The 17,006-nt window shown below is 33.7% G+C and overlaps 2 protein-coding genes across 6 annotated transcripts in view; one reads left to right on the forward strand and one right to left on the reverse strand.

Moving 5' to 3' along the window:
* LOC123703603 (plastin-2) overlaps nucleotides 1-13,491 on the forward strand; it is a 54,781-nt gene extending 41,290 nt beyond the window's left edge. Inside the window, exons 7-15 of the mRNA XM_045651689.1 lie at nucleotides 2,213-2,322; nucleotides 3,198-3,392; nucleotides 4,162-4,375; nucleotides 5,686-5,816; nucleotides 6,878-7,025; nucleotides 7,747-7,898; nucleotides 8,318-8,419; nucleotides 9,122-9,285; nucleotides 12,830-13,491. Of these exons, the coding sequence (XP_045507645.1) occupies nucleotides 2,213-2,322; nucleotides 3,198-3,392; nucleotides 4,162-4,375; nucleotides 5,686-5,816; nucleotides 6,878-7,025; nucleotides 7,747-7,898; nucleotides 8,318-8,419; nucleotides 9,122-9,285; nucleotides 12,830-13,037 (1,424 nt within the window). The 3' untranslated portion in view covers nucleotides 13,038-13,491. The remainder of the gene's footprint in view (nucleotides 1-2,212; nucleotides 2,323-3,197; nucleotides 3,393-4,161; nucleotides 4,376-5,685; nucleotides 5,817-6,877; nucleotides 7,026-7,746; nucleotides 7,899-8,317; nucleotides 8,420-9,121; nucleotides 9,286-12,829) is intronic.
* Nucleotides 13,492-14,489: 998 nt separating this feature from the next.
* The window catches only part of LOC123703419 (transmembrane and coiled-coil domains protein 2), a 48,444-nt gene continuing 45,927 nt past the window's right edge, over nucleotides 14,490-17,006 (reverse strand). For all 5 annotated transcript variants that reach the window (XM_045651400.1, XM_045651399.1, XM_045651397.1 and 2 more), the window contains one exon: nucleotides 14,490-16,027. In XM_045651400.1, coding sequence (XP_045507356.1) covers nucleotides 16,000-16,027 — 28 coding nt within the window. In that variant the 3' untranslated portion in view covers nucleotides 14,490-15,999. The remainder of the gene's footprint in view (nucleotides 16,028-17,006) is intronic.

A 17,006-nucleotide genomic window follows, 5' to 3' on the forward strand; every position in this document is an offset into this window, starting at 1 on the left:
TCTTTCCCTAAATGTGAATAAGTCATGTGGTCCCGACGGTATTCCCCCCATTGTGTTAAAAATGTGCGCCTCCAGTTTTAACGCGTCTCTTTCGGTGCTCGTACTCTTCAGGCACAGTCCCAAGCTTTTGGAAAACCTCTTTAGTGCATGCCATTCCCAAAAAAGGCGATCGCTCAGACCCGTCCAACCTCTCTGCTCTCAAAGGTAATGGAATCTATTATCAATCGCTAGCTTCTTGAGTTTCTTGAGGAGCGCCAGCTGATTAGCGATTGCCAATACGGTTTCCGTAAAGGTCGCTCAGCTGGCGATCTTTTGGCGCTCTTGACTCACAAATGGGCAACTGCTATTGAGAGCAAGGGTGAAGCTTTAGCATTTAGTCTAGACATAGCGAAAGCCTTTGACCGGGTTTGGCACAAGGCACTCCTATCAAAGCTACCATCATATGGGATCTCTCGGAAATTGTGTCAGTGGGTCACCAATTTCCTAACAGAGCGGAGTATCAATATCGTTGTCGACGGTTCGTGCTCCGAATCTAAGCCTGTGAATGCTGGGGTTCCACAAGGCTGCGTTCTTTCTCCAACTTTGTTTCTTCTGCATATCAATGACATGCTACTATCTAGCGGCATTCATTGCTATGCAGATAACAGCACTGTTGACGCACATTACACCAGCCGATGCAATATTTCTCGGGATACCGTTACGAAATATCGAATAATGTCCAGTTTCGTCGTCATCTGGAAGGAAAGGCTAAGCTAGCCTCCCAAAAACTTGGTGTGCTCTGTAGAGCGGGACAGTATTTCACACCCGGCCAACGCCTACAACTTTACATGGCTCAAGTCAGGCCGTACATGGAATACTGTTCCCATTTCTGGGCCGGAGCACCCAAGTATCAGCTCCTTCCTTTTGACCGAATCCAGCGACGAGCTACACGATTAGTGGACGACCCTCGTATTACTGATCGGCTGGAATCTTTGGCTCTCCGTAGAGATGTTGCATCTCTCTGCGTATTTTACCGCATTTACCACCATGTTTTCGATGTCGCTGGTAGGAGGACTATTGCAATCCATAAAACGTTGTATTCTTTCTTTTTCTTTTTTTTTTTGCGTTGATAAGACTTTTTTGCCTCTTCTCGCCACTTTCTTCTCAACATTTTTTGATCCCTCTGTGTTAAATTGTTTAAATAGACACTACCTTTCCCTCGTTTTTATTTTTATTTTTCCTCATTTATTGAAACCTAAAACTATCTTTTTATAGTATCAAACTAATTGTATTATTTATGATTAATTACTTCTAAATTTCTTTAGTAATTAAGCATTTATTCAAAAATAAAGAGTAAAAGTATCTTTAACTTGTCAGCAATCTCTTTAACCTGTGCATTTCGAACAGGATAAAGAGAGACAGTTTAATGAGAAAACGTAGGTAAACAGTCAATAACAAAGAAATGGTTAGGCTTTTTTAAATTTTGCTTAGGGAATTGTAAATAGGTACTATTTAACATCTTCTATCACACTAAATTACAACACAGTATATACAAAAATACAAAAATATTTTGGTCAGAAAAAAGATAACATACCTGTTACAAACTTCGATTGCGTTATCGCGATGTAATTTTTTAATAAACAGCTCAAGTTTCGACACGTCTTTCTTGACCATTGGTTAGCTAGATACTGCCGGCTCATTTTGCACGGAAAAGGGATTTTGCCAACGTATTAGTATTCGGGAAATATGTTATAATGTGCAACGACAGGTTATGGAGAAAAATTGTCCGGACAGAATTTGAATATGAACAACTATAAAATTAGACATATTTCTAAGTTATTGTTTTAATAATATTGATTGTTACCATATATAGAAAAGTATTTTATTTTATTTACACGTTTTTTTAAAGTATATATTTTTTTATTTCACCTCAAAGTCGAACACTTCGTTTTCGGACACGACAAGTTACTGAGAATATGACATTACAAAATTATGTCAAAGAAAATTGCTTACTTTAATCTTATTCTTATTACAAGGCCTCCATTATAAAAATCTCTTTTAATACATATAGTACATAACCAGATAAGTTACCTTTAAAGATTTTTTCGTAATCTCTAAAAATTGCTCGGCAGGTTATGGTGCCACTTTTTTGAGAACAACCCTAGTAAATTCGCATAAAAAGTATCAAACTTCAGATTTTATAATGTGGTCTGTTTTATATTGTATTCTCCAGGCAAACCCCACTTGGTGCTTGGTCTCTTGTGGCAGATTATCCGAATCGGTCTGTTCAATCAGATCACGCTCGAACACTGTCCCGGGCTCACAGAACTGCTCAATGATCAGGTGAGATAACGTCAATAGTTCAGGATACATCGCCCATTTTTGCAAGTGACTACTATCAAGCTAATTTTCCGTTTGTAGCTTTATTTTGATGAGACGCCCAATAATTTCGTGTACGCAAGTCTCGATTGTGGTAGCTAACAGAGATAACAAGGATTTTTGTTCAATCTCAAGATAATTACCTAAATTATTCGAAAAAATATTTGTCCTACAAAATCTATGGTTGGTTCAAAGAGTCCCCCTTTCCAAAGTGTATCGATAACGAGGTCATCATAAATGATTACTAACAAGCTGTTTTTTTTGTTTTCACTTAGTTAATGTTTATATAATTCAACAGACATATTGTCCTACAAATTGCGTAATAAATATTTGAGAACCATCAAATCAAAAAATTTTATCCGTGTTATCTCTGTTAGCTACCACAATCGAGAGTTTCGTACACGAAATTATTCGGTGTCTCATCAAAATAAAGCTACAAACGGAAAATCAGCTTGATAGTAGTCACTTGCAAAAATGGGCGATGTATCCTGAACTACAATATTTTTATTATTATTTATAACATGAGTAGCGAGGGAACTTTAGTTTGAAAGTGTTATGAAACAGTTGAAAGATAGTTTAAATGTAACAGCTCTTTAGTGTGACATAATACATAAAACAGTTATTATCTAAATTGTAATTTTAAATTACTTCCACTTATCTCAGTAATATTTTCTGTAAAACATCATTTGAAGTCAGATAGCAAAGAATTTATTGATTTTGTAATGTGCTGGGTGGGCTTAAAGTTTATCAAATCATTCTTACGACTTCTTTGAGTCAGGTAAATTATAAATCAGGTATATAACATCAAACTCACATGTCTTAAACATTTACAATTCCAGGAACGCATCGAAGACCTGCTGGCCCTGTCTCCAGAAGCGATCCTCCTGCGCTGGGTGAACCACCAGCTGCAGTGTGCCGGCATCACTCGCCGCTGCACCAACTTCCAGCAGGACGTGGCCGACTCCGAGATCTACTCGTACCTGCTGAAGCAGATCGCGCCTGACGATGCTGGAGTTACTTTAGATGCTCTACGGGTAAGGTTCTTGAAGAACTAGTGCCTGGTGCCAAGTTTCTGGGTGAATTAACAGCTGCAGAGTGCTGTCATCACTCGCCGCTGCACCAACTTCCAGCAGGACGTGGCTGACTCCGAGATCTACTCGTACCTGCTGAAGCAGATCGCGCCTGATGATGCTGGAGTTACTTTAGATGCTCTAAGGGTAAGGTTTTAGCAGTTCCAGTGCTTTGGACCAAGTTTCTGGGTGAATTAACAGCTGCAGTGTGCTGCCATCATTCGCCGCTACAAAAACAACCAGCAGGATGCATGTAGGTGGTCAGCTGCAATGCACTGGAATCTTGATTTAAAAACAATGTCGTAATAGTAATAAGTAATCTATAATCATTAAAATTGATAAGTTCTGTATTTGATTAAAGTTTTGTGAATAAGAACGTCACTCTAGAAGGGAAACTTGGGATAGATTCCTACGTTCAACCAACATTATGAAAGGATAATAATAAATCGAACATACGCAGCGGAAGACTTATATAATTCTTCCAGTTTTTTTTTGTCTAAGAGACACACGCGCGCCATCTATTGAGATAATTAACAACCATTTCAACCAATACGAAACATTTTTCAATGAATACAATATTGTAACGACTAACGATGGAACACGACCTTTTTATATAATCTATATCTATATCTATCACTTTACATAATATTTTTTATTTAATATTATATATAGTGATAGAGATTGAGCATGTATTCAATCGTTCCACAAATAAAATTTTTCGCTATATTCACAGGAAACTGACCTCCTCCGTCGTGCAGAAGTGATGCTCCAACAAGCGGCCAAGCTCCGTTGCCGCGCGTTCGTAGCACCCGCGGACGTTGTGAACGGAGTGTACAAGCTTAACTTGGCGTTTGTGGCCAATCTGTTCAATCAGCACCCTGGCTTGCAGAGGAATGACACAGATTCCGATGCGTATCATCAGCTGGATGAGACTAGGGAAGAGAAAAGTGAGTATCTTTGATATTTTATGACATATTGTAAGGTACAAAGGTTAGCTTGGCGTTTGTGGCCAATCTGTTCAATCAGCACCCTGGCCTGCAGAGGAATGACACGGATTCTGATGCGTATCACCAGCTAGATGAGACTAGGGAAGAGAAAAGTGAGTATTTTAGTCTTTTATTACAATTTTTGAGGTATAAAGGTAATCTTGGCGTTTGCGGCCAATCTGTTCAACCAGCCTGAAGAGGTGACACGGATTCCGATTCGTATCATTTATTTATTTATTTATTTACTCGACTGTAAAATGTATAGGGTCATAATTTTTTTGTCGCTGTTCCCAAAAAAATATTGAGTATAAGATATCATACTCAATTAGTAGTGTTTTTTCGTCAATTAATTCAACCAAATCCTCACATTGGTATTACAATAGAAGATAACAACTTATGTCAGTCGTCACAAAACCAATCAACAACACCAACATAATTGAAATCAAGAAATAGACCATAGGTCAATTTTGACAGTTGATATCATACAATTTAAGAGCTAGCGCGCAAGAGCAACTTTTGTCTCCGCACTTTCATACTAGCCTATGTAGTTGATGGGAGAGACAAAATAGTTGCGGAGACAAAAGTTGCTCTTGCGCGCTAGCTCTTAACGTTCAACATCCAGTACTCGTTTTAGTATAACAAATATTATAGTAGAGCCATTTTAATAGGCAACATTTGACAGTTCAACAAAATTCAACAACGTAACCTAGTAACGACGACATACAATAACATGATATTTCGTTTTGTTAGAACTGCACATTTGCTTAACTTTTTTAAATTACGATTACATATTTATAATAATAATGACCAATACAAGTAATTTTAAGATTTCATTTTACTGATAAACCATTCTAAACATAATAAACAATTTCTGAATTGAAGAACTGACATCGCTACAATTTTGTGTCAATAAACCTTTTTTCTTTTTAAATACAAGAGATGTTACTCTAAAAATCGAAATTTGACATCTAGAATCGAATGCATTGATTACTTGTGAATAAAAATCATCATAAATTAATAAATTCGATTGACAAATGTTTCAAATCCGTATCGATTAATTCACTTTTATCGATGTTTTTATGCAAGTTACATCTCTTCGAAGATAAAATTGATAGACGTCAAATGTTGCCTATTAAATTGGCTCGACTATAATGTTATCATTTCAGCATATCGGCTATCGCACCGAATGATCATTACTTTGTTTATATCTACACACCACACCTTAACACAAAACTACTCGCAGTTTCTATATTATTTTCTTCTTATTCTAGCATACCGCAACTGGATGAACTCCATGGGCGTTGCGCCTCACGTGAACTGGCTGTACTCGGACCTCACTGACGGCCTTGTTATCTTCCAACTATACGATATTATTAAACCCGGCATTGTTAATTGGAAGAAGGTACGAATATATTGTAAAACAAGGTTGCTTGCGACATTCTTTCAAACTATGCGACAGAATTTGTCTATTTTGCCGTTGATTAGTTCAACTGATATCGTTTGTATATCAAAATTTAAATCAAAGTATAACATACCCATAGGCTGGTATTGAAAAAATTTTGAAGTACTCTTAGGAGTTTCGTTTCAGCTTACGCGTGAGTGAGCCGTTTCGTACGTTTGAACGTCTTTCACACCTAAAAACGAAAACGCCTTGTTGTTGCGCTATTGTTGTTATCAGTCTACTAGCTGCTCCGCGCGGTTTCACCCCCGTGGCTCCACTCCTGTTGGTCGTAGCGTGATGATATATAAATTTGCTTCCTCGATAAATGGGCTATCGAACACCGAAAGAATTTTTCAAATCGGACCAGTTGTTCCCGAGATTAGTGCGTTCAAACAAACAAACAAACAAACTCTTCAGCTTTATAATATTATCACACATATACGCTTTGACTTATATTGACGAGATTAAGTACCTATTAGGAATCTTGTTGATGAATGTGTTTGTGTGAGTGAGCTGTTTTGAATGTTTTATAATAGGCCATCCACACGTCTGCCGAACAATGTGACAAACAACGAACACGTAGGGACAGCACTATACGAAGAAAAGAGATGTACTTATTTCCTTCTCGCTTCTCTCTGTATAGCGCCGTCCTTGTGTGTTCGTTGTTTGTCACGTTGTTCGGTAGACGTGTGGATGGCCTATAAGGAGTTACGATTCTGTTAGTATCGGTTAACTGTGATTGTATATTAATGTGTCCATCTAAATAACCCAAGTATATGGATACAAAATGTATGGGAAATAAAATGTATGGGGGCGTTTAATGTAACATTTTTGGATATTTCACGTTTCATTTTTAAAAATTTGTTATGGCCATTTTACTCATTAGGTTAAGTACTTTCGATATCAGTTTAAAGTTTTAAGATATCTGCAATAGTTACGGAATAATCGCTTGTGCACACTTAACGATTACACCCTGTATATTAATGTGTCCATGTAAATAACCGAAATATGTCGCGTTGCAGGTGCACCGTCAGTTCTCGAAGCTGCGCAAGTTCATGGAGCGGCTGGAGAACTGCAACTACGCGGTGGAGCTCGGGCGCGCGCTCGGCTTCTCGCTCGTCGGCATCGCCGGCGCCGACATCAACGAGGGGAACGCCACGCTCACGCTCGGTACGGGGTTTTTTGACGTGACAACGTCTTATAATTCGATAAAGCCGGCTACACGCACGAAAAAACATGACTCATGCGGCGTTACCTCGCTCTGACTCATCTGAGGCGTTCCATGTAAGGCTTGAAGTGCGAGCGAGAGCGCGGAACGAGCGACAAAGAAGCACAATCGGACGTTGTCACGTTCAACTATCGTCAGTAAACCGACTTTACAGACAACCAATTTTTTGTTATATTTTATAGGAATTTGAGTTTTTGTGTGTAAAGGTCTATGTTTGTGATGTTTTCACACGGAATCTATTTCGATTCTTTTACTAGAATAAAGCTACATTTTTTCTGATTCACACCATTGACGAAAATAAACAACTAGAGACAGAAACACGCAAAAAAATCTCCAAAACAAAACGCTGTCTACGCGTCTATAATGCAGAGATTGTTCGTGATGTTTAGTATCGAATCGTATCGGCGTTTTGTAGAAAAAATTCAAACGCGAATTATACATATTATAATCGTGCTCTGGTCATACAAAATATATTATATAAAAAAAAAAAACAACCATAACAGTCAATAAACGCGCACTTCATTTTGAACTACGAAATAGTTTATTAACCGATTAGATTCTCTGTGATGTTACTAAATCTCCTGAATATACTCCCTCTCTACCTTTTTTACCACAACCTAATTTTATTAAACCAATTTTTAAAAATATACTAAATATTTTCAGCTCTAATCTGGCAACTAATGCGAGCATACACGCTCTCTGTGCTCACCCGACTCGCGAACACGGGCAACCCCATCATTGAGAAGGAGATTGTACAATGGGTTAATAATAAACTGCAATCTGCTGGCAAAACGTCGAGTATTAAGAGCTTCCAGGTATGTTAAAGCTATTAAGCAACTAGGAAATAGTTTTTTTTTGTGTGCCATCCGATTTACTATGCGATAATGTAAATCAAAGTAAATGTAATGGTTAGTACTATGACCGAAATTTTAAATTAAATCAATAAATGACAGTTAATGTGATGGTTAGGGATATTGTTTATAGTAGACTATGTTAGTGAATTGGGTTAAAAAGATGTATAGAAGTGTTGTTTGTTTATGTTTATTTTGTAACATTTTATAAACTCAATGTTTCACTGATCAATTTGCTTTAGTCTGGCAAACGTTCAGTTTCCTTCTAGAAATAGATTTTTTAATCAGAGGAGCATCTGAAAAGTCGTTATTTTTTTGGTATAAAAAAGCATAAGATTTCAAGAAAAAAGATAGGTTTGAAATAAATATTGTTTTGATTTCAGGACGAGGTATTAGCGGACGGCAAAGTGGTGATCGACTTGATCGACGCGATAAAGCCCGGCTCCATCAACTACGACCTGGTGTTGCCAGGAGGCAATGAAGAGGTATAGTATATTTGTATTTGTATTAGCATCATCATCATCATCATCATCATCAGCCCATATACGTTCCCACTGCTGGGACACGGGCCTCCTATGAGGGTACAGGCCATAATCCACCACGCTGGCCAAGTGCGGGTTGGCGGATGACACATGTCGTCTAACTTTTTAATTCTTCGAAATGTCGGTTTCCTCACGATGTTTTCCTTCTCCGTTCGAGCAGTGGTGATGTTACAACATGCGCAGATAAATTGAAAAATCAATTTAATTCCTGCGCGCTCGCCTGGTCTCGAACCCCGGACTTATCGATTCGAAGTCCGAGGTCTCACCACTGAGCCACCACATTAGCATGAAGACAGTTAATAATTATGTACTTTTAATAGTTTCAAAATTATTACTAAGTATGTATTTGGTGAAAACTTTCCCCCAAGAAAAATAACGGCAATCGCCCGACTATAATTAATTAGTATAGGAAACCAAACATACAAACATATTTACTGTGATTAATGAGAAAAGCAGTTTCAAAATTTACATTATGAATTTTATTAAAAACATTATTATTGGTCACTGGTCAAAATTGGGGTAAAAAATCAACCGCTTGTCTCAGTGACTTACCATACGAAAGCCCTATAACAATTATATTTTTATTCTGTTATTTGTGTACAACTACAACATTTAATTTATACTTATTTATTTTTATTTTCACAGGAGAAGCTAGCGAACGCGAAATACGCAATATCAATGGCCCGTCGTTGTGGCGCACGTGTTTACGCACTACCCGAGGATATAACCGAACGCAAACCGAAGATGATCATGACCGTGTTCGCCTGTCTCATGGCGCTCGACTACATACCCAGCGCGCAGCCCGCGCAGTGAGTGACACACACACATACATACATACAAACAAACATACAGTAACACGTGATACACGCAAACATACATAGATACAAATATACGAAACAAAACACACTAAACACACACAAAAATACATGATACACGCAAAGACACATGCTTAAAAATATACGAAACTAATTTACGCAATAATACGTGGCATTCGGACACATACACTGACACTTATACACAGTAACAAATGATACACATTATACACACACACACACATATCTATATATACACATAAACACACGTAGAAACATACGAAACTAAACAGATGCACTTGCAAACACACTGACACGTGATATAAACAATAATAAACATACTAAGCAAGCGCGTGCACACCATAAATATACTTAGCTTTGTGCGTTTACACACACAAGGACATTTCATTCACAAATACACGCACACACAACACACACACATACACACACACATATATTATATGCCAATATACACACATAAATTACACGAGGAATGAGGATACCTTGGTCCTGGGCGCACGCTCGTGCAGGTTGAGGTCATTAATTTGTAATATATTTTATAACACTAATAATTCTGGCCCATGGCATCAAAAACCATGTTTGGTAGTGAGTCTGTGTGGTTTTATTTCATTTAAAATATCTAGATGTCAATTTTTTACTTAAAAATCAAACTTTATTTTTTTACACATACATCGAAAAAAATATTTTTAGATGTTTTAACAGATTGATTTTAGGTTTTAACGTGAAAAGGTGAAAAATATAAAGTACAAAATATCTTTGCATCATATCATACAGACTTACTACAATAAACAATATTAAAAGACATATAAAAAACATGTTTCGTCCTAAGTTTTGTGTTTAAATGGGAAATATTGCAGTAGTGAAAATGGCCATATTAGGAAAGTAACTGTAAATCGCTTAATCCAATGTTTTTGGGGTTTTTTGGTTTGAGCTTCGTGTCTTAGTGTAAATCACTATTTTATATTTAAGTGATGATGAAAATGTATGCAGTTCGATTGTTTTTACAAGATTTCTTATATATTTTCTATTGTTTTTATTTTTATTTTACACTATAACTACTTATGTATTATTTTTATATTAGTAATCAAAATCTTGATAAACATTCGGACTCAAAAGCGAGATTTGCTTGCATTTGATTTTTACATAAATCAATACATTTTTTCTCAAACGCAAGCATTTTGAGTTGATTTTAATTGTGTTTGTACAGAGGGATTTTTCTTGGATAAAATCGATTTTTATCGATATACACCCACCTACAGGTACAACAAAATAATATAATATAAGCAAAAAAAAATCATTATTATGGGCACACTATATTTTTTAATAAAATATAGTGGGTCTATACACATTCTGCAAAATTTCTGTATATTGTAATATAAGGTGATGGTCACAGTATAAATAGCACAGTTTCATTTTTCTAATCTTCTAAAAATCTATCGTTTCTGCCTAAACCTTTTTAATTTAAGATTGTAAATTTGGGTTATTATGAAATGCGAAATTATTTTGAAATTAAATTATTAGGTATTTTTAAACAGGCAGCGTTTGTATGATAATTATTTTTGATCTCTTTTTATGTAATATATTTTGGATTTCCCTCTGTTGCTGTTAATACTGTCGACAGGTGATGGAATTGTACTGTCCTGTGTTGAGTGTCGCCGGGTGGGATAACTAGTTAAGTTTGTAATATTCGTGACGTAATAAACATATAACTTATTTTAGGGCCTAAATCTAGGTAACACTAGGCTTTTAGATTAAGGGAATCAATTACCTATTATTATTACATTATACATTAGTAATGGCTTACGATTTTAGTACTTATTATAATAAGATGATGTTTTTTATACATTTTTACAACGAAATTGGTGTCGTATTTTGATCATATGAATATCGCTTATTATGTTGTTTTATCATGACATTAATTAGATTTCTTATGATTTTCATTTCGGGTCCAACATCATTATTCATTTGATTTTAAAGGTTGTGCGAATTGGCAATATCGTGCAACATATTCGGTGTGTATATTAAATATCGTTTGTCTGTTTTGTAATTATATACATTCCCCACAAAATTGATTCTGCATTCCCTTTGCATTTCTTTTGATATAAAACTTTATCATATAAAGTGTGTATTCTATAAGTTTTACGTGAGAGTATTTTTTAGAGATTTTTTAAAATAATTACATTCCTATGGGATACAACGATTTATTTTGATTATAATTTTAATAATTGTATATTATTTTTTTTATTTTGTTAGACGTTTTATTGAATATTTTTATTAAGTTTATTTTAACGATTATCTGATGATTAATTTTATCGTGGTATTTTATAAATGTACCCGTACATTGTATTTAGCTATTCGCTAGCAATTATTAACATAATACTTGTAAGCCTTTCAATAAAAACATCGGAATTGAATTGTATCTTTTATTTTACTCACCTCACTTTGCTAATCATATATATTCCATACCAAGGCCATAATTGGGTACAATTTTGGGATTGTAAATAATTGTTGGGTGTATATGTTGGATGTACTAAGTTGTGGTTTTATTAATCAATGGGAACCATCGGGACAATGGAGGTAAGGATATATTAATAAAAAGCTTAATATTTGTTTTGGGAAAATTTATTTTGTAAAATATTCAAACACATTAGTCGTTAGCACAGCTGGGTTACAAAAAATTATAAGTATTATAGATGCATTTTGTTGGGTATAAAGCGCGTCACACATGGTGAAGATACTATCTTTGCAATGTACAAAGATATTCTACACCAGACGAATAGATTCCTTACACCTGCTGCACAACACGCATCTTAAGGGCGCTTTCAATTTATGCGTTTCGTTTTGTATGAAAAAATAGGATCGTCCGTGCGCCGCTTCGGCACCGCAACCGTCCGACACGAAACGCACAAATTGAAAGCGCCCTAAACTGGCATATAAAACAAGCTAATTTAGTAAAGTAAATGCTAATTTAGTGCCAGAATAAAAAAAATAAAACAATGCTCGCATTGGTCACGAAAATTGATATTTTGCGATGCAGGGAAAGGATAAAGATACATAAGTACTTAATAGTGTTGTCCGTATGTCAGTGGTGTACACTGCTAGCATTTACGCGAGCCAATGTTCGACCGGATTTGACGATCATTGACTCGCGAGACAATTTCGCGCACCTTCACGCTAGCAATGTTTTTAAAATTTGGCACTAAATTTACTTGTTGTTCACATTTTTATTCTGAATAGAATATACGCTCTTCTAAACCTGGCGTTTCCAAGAGGCTAATAGTACCATAGCAATTTCTCAAGCCAATTAATGAAAAGCATGAAAGCATGCATTCACTTATGAGTAAACAGAATGGGAATGGTAATTAGATAGTTGTCAATATGGTAATTAGATAGTTTATGACAATATTACATGCTTGCATTGGTCGCACCATGATGGGTACACATAGAGGTTTTGAATTTAAATCGACTTTTATCTACTTTTATAATCATTCTGATAACTTTTTTAATAAATTCCAAACAGGCCCGAACCAACATTAGCTGTGCCTCTATCAGAAGAAGTTGAAGGTCTGAACGACTCTGTGGATAGTACGGTAGAAATAATAGACCAAGCTGAGGAATTTAACGACTCTGGTCTCGGCCCACAAACACCGGAGAAACCAGAGCTGCCTCCGAAACCTGATAACCTAATACCTCGTTCACTTTCCGTGAATTCAGAGAAAGAAGAATAATGGAGATTCTTGTGTGATAGATTATTGTAATACATAAGTCATTTGGATGTTATCAAGGTGACTACAGTATTTTGTAAGGGAAATTTTACAGCAACATATTGTGTTAGTCAATCAAATTGTTAAATTAAGTTTGAGTTAATTTTAAGCGAAAAGTGTTAACACAGAGATGTTAGATTTTACGAATTCTTTCTTTTTATATTCTGTGTATGCATCTATTTACTAATTTTATTCAGTCATAATATGACACCGTGTTTGAAGATGTGGATATTTTTGTAATAATTTATTGCATTTTATTGATTTTAACCCTTGTTAAACCAAATGTGGCCATTTATTTTATATATTCATCTTAATGTTTTAAAATTCAATAAAATACCAGAGTATTTCTGAAGTAAATTATGCAGACTGTATTGTTGTAAGTGTTTTTATATTTTAATAAAATATTTTTTACGACTAACACTGGTGTTTTAATTATTATCCTTACCCATATTGTAGTTTGTTAAATAAATAAAAAGGAATAGGAAATAAAACGAAGTAAATAAAATTGTGATGATTTTATTCAATACATAGTTTGAAACAGAACATGTCATCAGTTTACAATTTACTTACATTCCAAACAAAAATATAATAATTAATAAATTTACATTTCAGATACTACAGAATAGTTTGCATTCAACGTTCGTCCATGGTTTTATTAAACATTTTGTGTATTTTAACGTTACTGCATTTAACTTTTTCATATGCGGGTTGAATGCAATATTTTTCTAATATATTTTTTTGACGAGTATTCCACCCAATAAATTTAAGATCAATCATCAAATTACGCATATGAAATGAACGCGAGCGATGATTTGTTTTTATATTCTACTGATTTCCGCCCGCGGCTTCGCCCGCGTTTGCAAAGGAAAACCCGTATAGTTCCTGTTCTCGTGGCATTTCCGGGATAAAAACTATCCTATGTGTTAATCCAAGTTACCCTCTATATGTGTGCTTAATTTCATTGTAATCGATTCAGTAGTTTTTACGTGAAAGAGTAACAAACATCCATACATCCATACTTACAAACTTTCGCCTTTATAATATACTAGACTAGACTAGACTAGATGTGTGCATCTATTTACTAATTTTATTCAGTCATATAAAATCGTGTTTTAGTATTCAGAAGATGTAATTACATCCTTGTCAATATGTGAGTAATAATTTATTGCATTTTATTGATTTCAACTCTTGTTTAACCTATAGGTGGCCATTATATACATTGTTCTTAAATGTTTTAAAATTCAATAAAATATCAGTGTGTTTCTGAAGTAAATTATGCAGACTCGTTACTTTTAAGTGTTTTTATATTTTAATAAAATATTTTTTACGGCTAAAACTGGTGTTTTAATTATACTTACACATAATATATTATATTGATAAATGAATAAAGAGGAATAAGAAATAAAACGAAATAAATAAAATTGTGATGATTTTATTCAATCCATAGTTTGAAACAAAACATGTCATCAGTTTACAATTTACATACATTCCAAATAAAGTAATAATTAATGAATTTACATTTCAGATACTACATAAATATTGCATTCAACATTTTAATTTACATTTTGTGTATTTTAACGTTACTGCATTAAACTTTTTCATAAGCACGTTGAATGCAATATTTTTCCAATACATTTTTTGACAACGTGTATTCCACCCAATAAATATAAGAATAATACATCAAAATACGCATAATATGAAATATTACAATGAAACAATACAACCATCCATACCGTGCTGAGTAAAAAAAAATATTTACATAATGTACACAATAAACCGACTTAAAAAAATAATAATTTCAAGAAAAGCCCGGGCGTTTATATTGGGTTAATTTTCAATTCATCTAGAAGATCAGTAAGAAAAAATTTGGAATGTTTCCCTTATTACAAATTATATTATTATCAATATTATAAATGTTTTCCTAGGTTTAGATACAGGAGAGGGAAGTCTATAGTTTAATTTAAACTAATTATTGCTCTTGATATTCTTTAAAAATAATTTGTTTTTCAATATCGGTTTAAATCATGCTAGCAAAACTTTCTAAGTAAAATATATTCGAAACTGGTTCATATTTGTATACAAAATAAAGTTTAATTTTAATGTCACTTGGTTTTACAATAAATTAGCTAGACAAGAGTGACAACATCGCTAGGATGGCAACATTTTAACATTCATAATATAATTCCGTGGACCGGCCTTGTGTTGTGAGGGAACGTTACAGGACAATATATACACATTTTTAACCACAAGACCGATTATAATTGTTCTAATATAACGCAAATTATATAAAAATTTAATAAATAATTTAACATTAATTCTCGTTCGATTTTGATAATAAAGCTTTTGTAATAAAATGTGCTACCAATATAGTTCGTAAACAAAACTAAGAACTGCAGACCATTCGATCTAAGTTTTGATTAGCTTCGACATCATTTTATCGTATAGACATTAACGAACATCCATTTTGTAAAAAAAGGCCCAGCCTGATTAAACGATTTATTTATTAAAATATCAATTAATATCACAAATATATTCCACTTAATATTGACATTAATTGAAACATGAATAATAATAATGAAAAATTACCGTAACATAAAATTATATTTACACACGCGTACAAACACAATATACGCCTGAATAGATATAATAAAAAAATATAAAGATTAAAAAAAATTATGTCGTTATAAATGAATAAAATAAAATAATGTAATCGATAAATAAATTCAACTTAAAATGTCGCTTTACACCACAATATTAAAATACTAAAGCGTTTGTATTTCAAATAATGTACCACCACAACATCGAAATAATTGAAAATCATAAAAAAAAAACAAGAGTTTCTGTCTCGAGCAGAGCGTTGGGAGCTCCACAAACATTTGCAGACAATCCAAGGACTAAATTGCAATATCACGATTCGCCGAAATTATCAACCACACAACGATTTGCACTCATACCTGAAGTAAAAACAAACAAAACCAATATAAATAAATGAAAATAAAATAAAACAAAAATAAACAAATAAAATTGAAATAATAAATAAGCGGAATTTTATAAAATAAATAAATTAATTATTGCAATTGCGTCCGTATACGATACAATATAATGTAAATATTTCTATGCATTTATGATAATATTATGTATACATACGATAATTATTCATAAAGATTCTGCGAAACTATATGTTGATATGACTTAAGCATTTAACAATATGATACAGTATATAATACAAGCATATTTGTACAAGTGATGAGGAACGCTACTCATTTATAGTTATCGACCTGGTATTCAAACACGTCAGTTACAAAATTTAATTTTCCATTTGAATTTTTTATAAAAATATAAAATTATACATTCACGTACAAAAGCTATTTATTTGTGATAAACACTGAGTTATGCCATGCATTTCCACTACCAAAGTGTTACTGATTTCAAAGTTTGAATACCAGATATTTGCAAACTATAATAATTATACATTAAAATATATCTCCTTACACAAAAGGTACTATTAAAGTAAGTTCGTCTATTTGATTACGGAGGCGTTATACTCACAGATCTCCATAAATAAAATACACAATAAATAAAAAATATACAAATATAATAAAAAGTTCACTAAAGAGAAATACTTAATTGGTCTTTGGCTGACGCTACGAGTCACTTGCTACGTTTCAAAAATCATTGCGATACATAATAAATTATATAAAACGATTATAAACTTGTCAATATATAAGAACATCTCATAAAAAACAACTAACGTCCCTATAAAAATCCATCAAAGTCACAGTCATACGATTTGTATGTAATAAATAATTTTAATGTTCACTAATACATATAAACATCAGACTAGACATATTACCTTAGAATCAACTGCAGATAACATAGGTACTATAGTTACAGAACATAAATAATAACAATTCGAAAACGTAAAAAATTATT

This window comes from Colias croceus, chromosome 26, assembly GCF_905220415.1.
Source record: "Colias croceus chromosome 26, ilColCroc2.1".
In the NCBI taxonomy this organism is placed as follows: domain Eukaryota; kingdom Metazoa; phylum Arthropoda; class Insecta; order Lepidoptera; family Pieridae; genus Colias; species Colias croceus.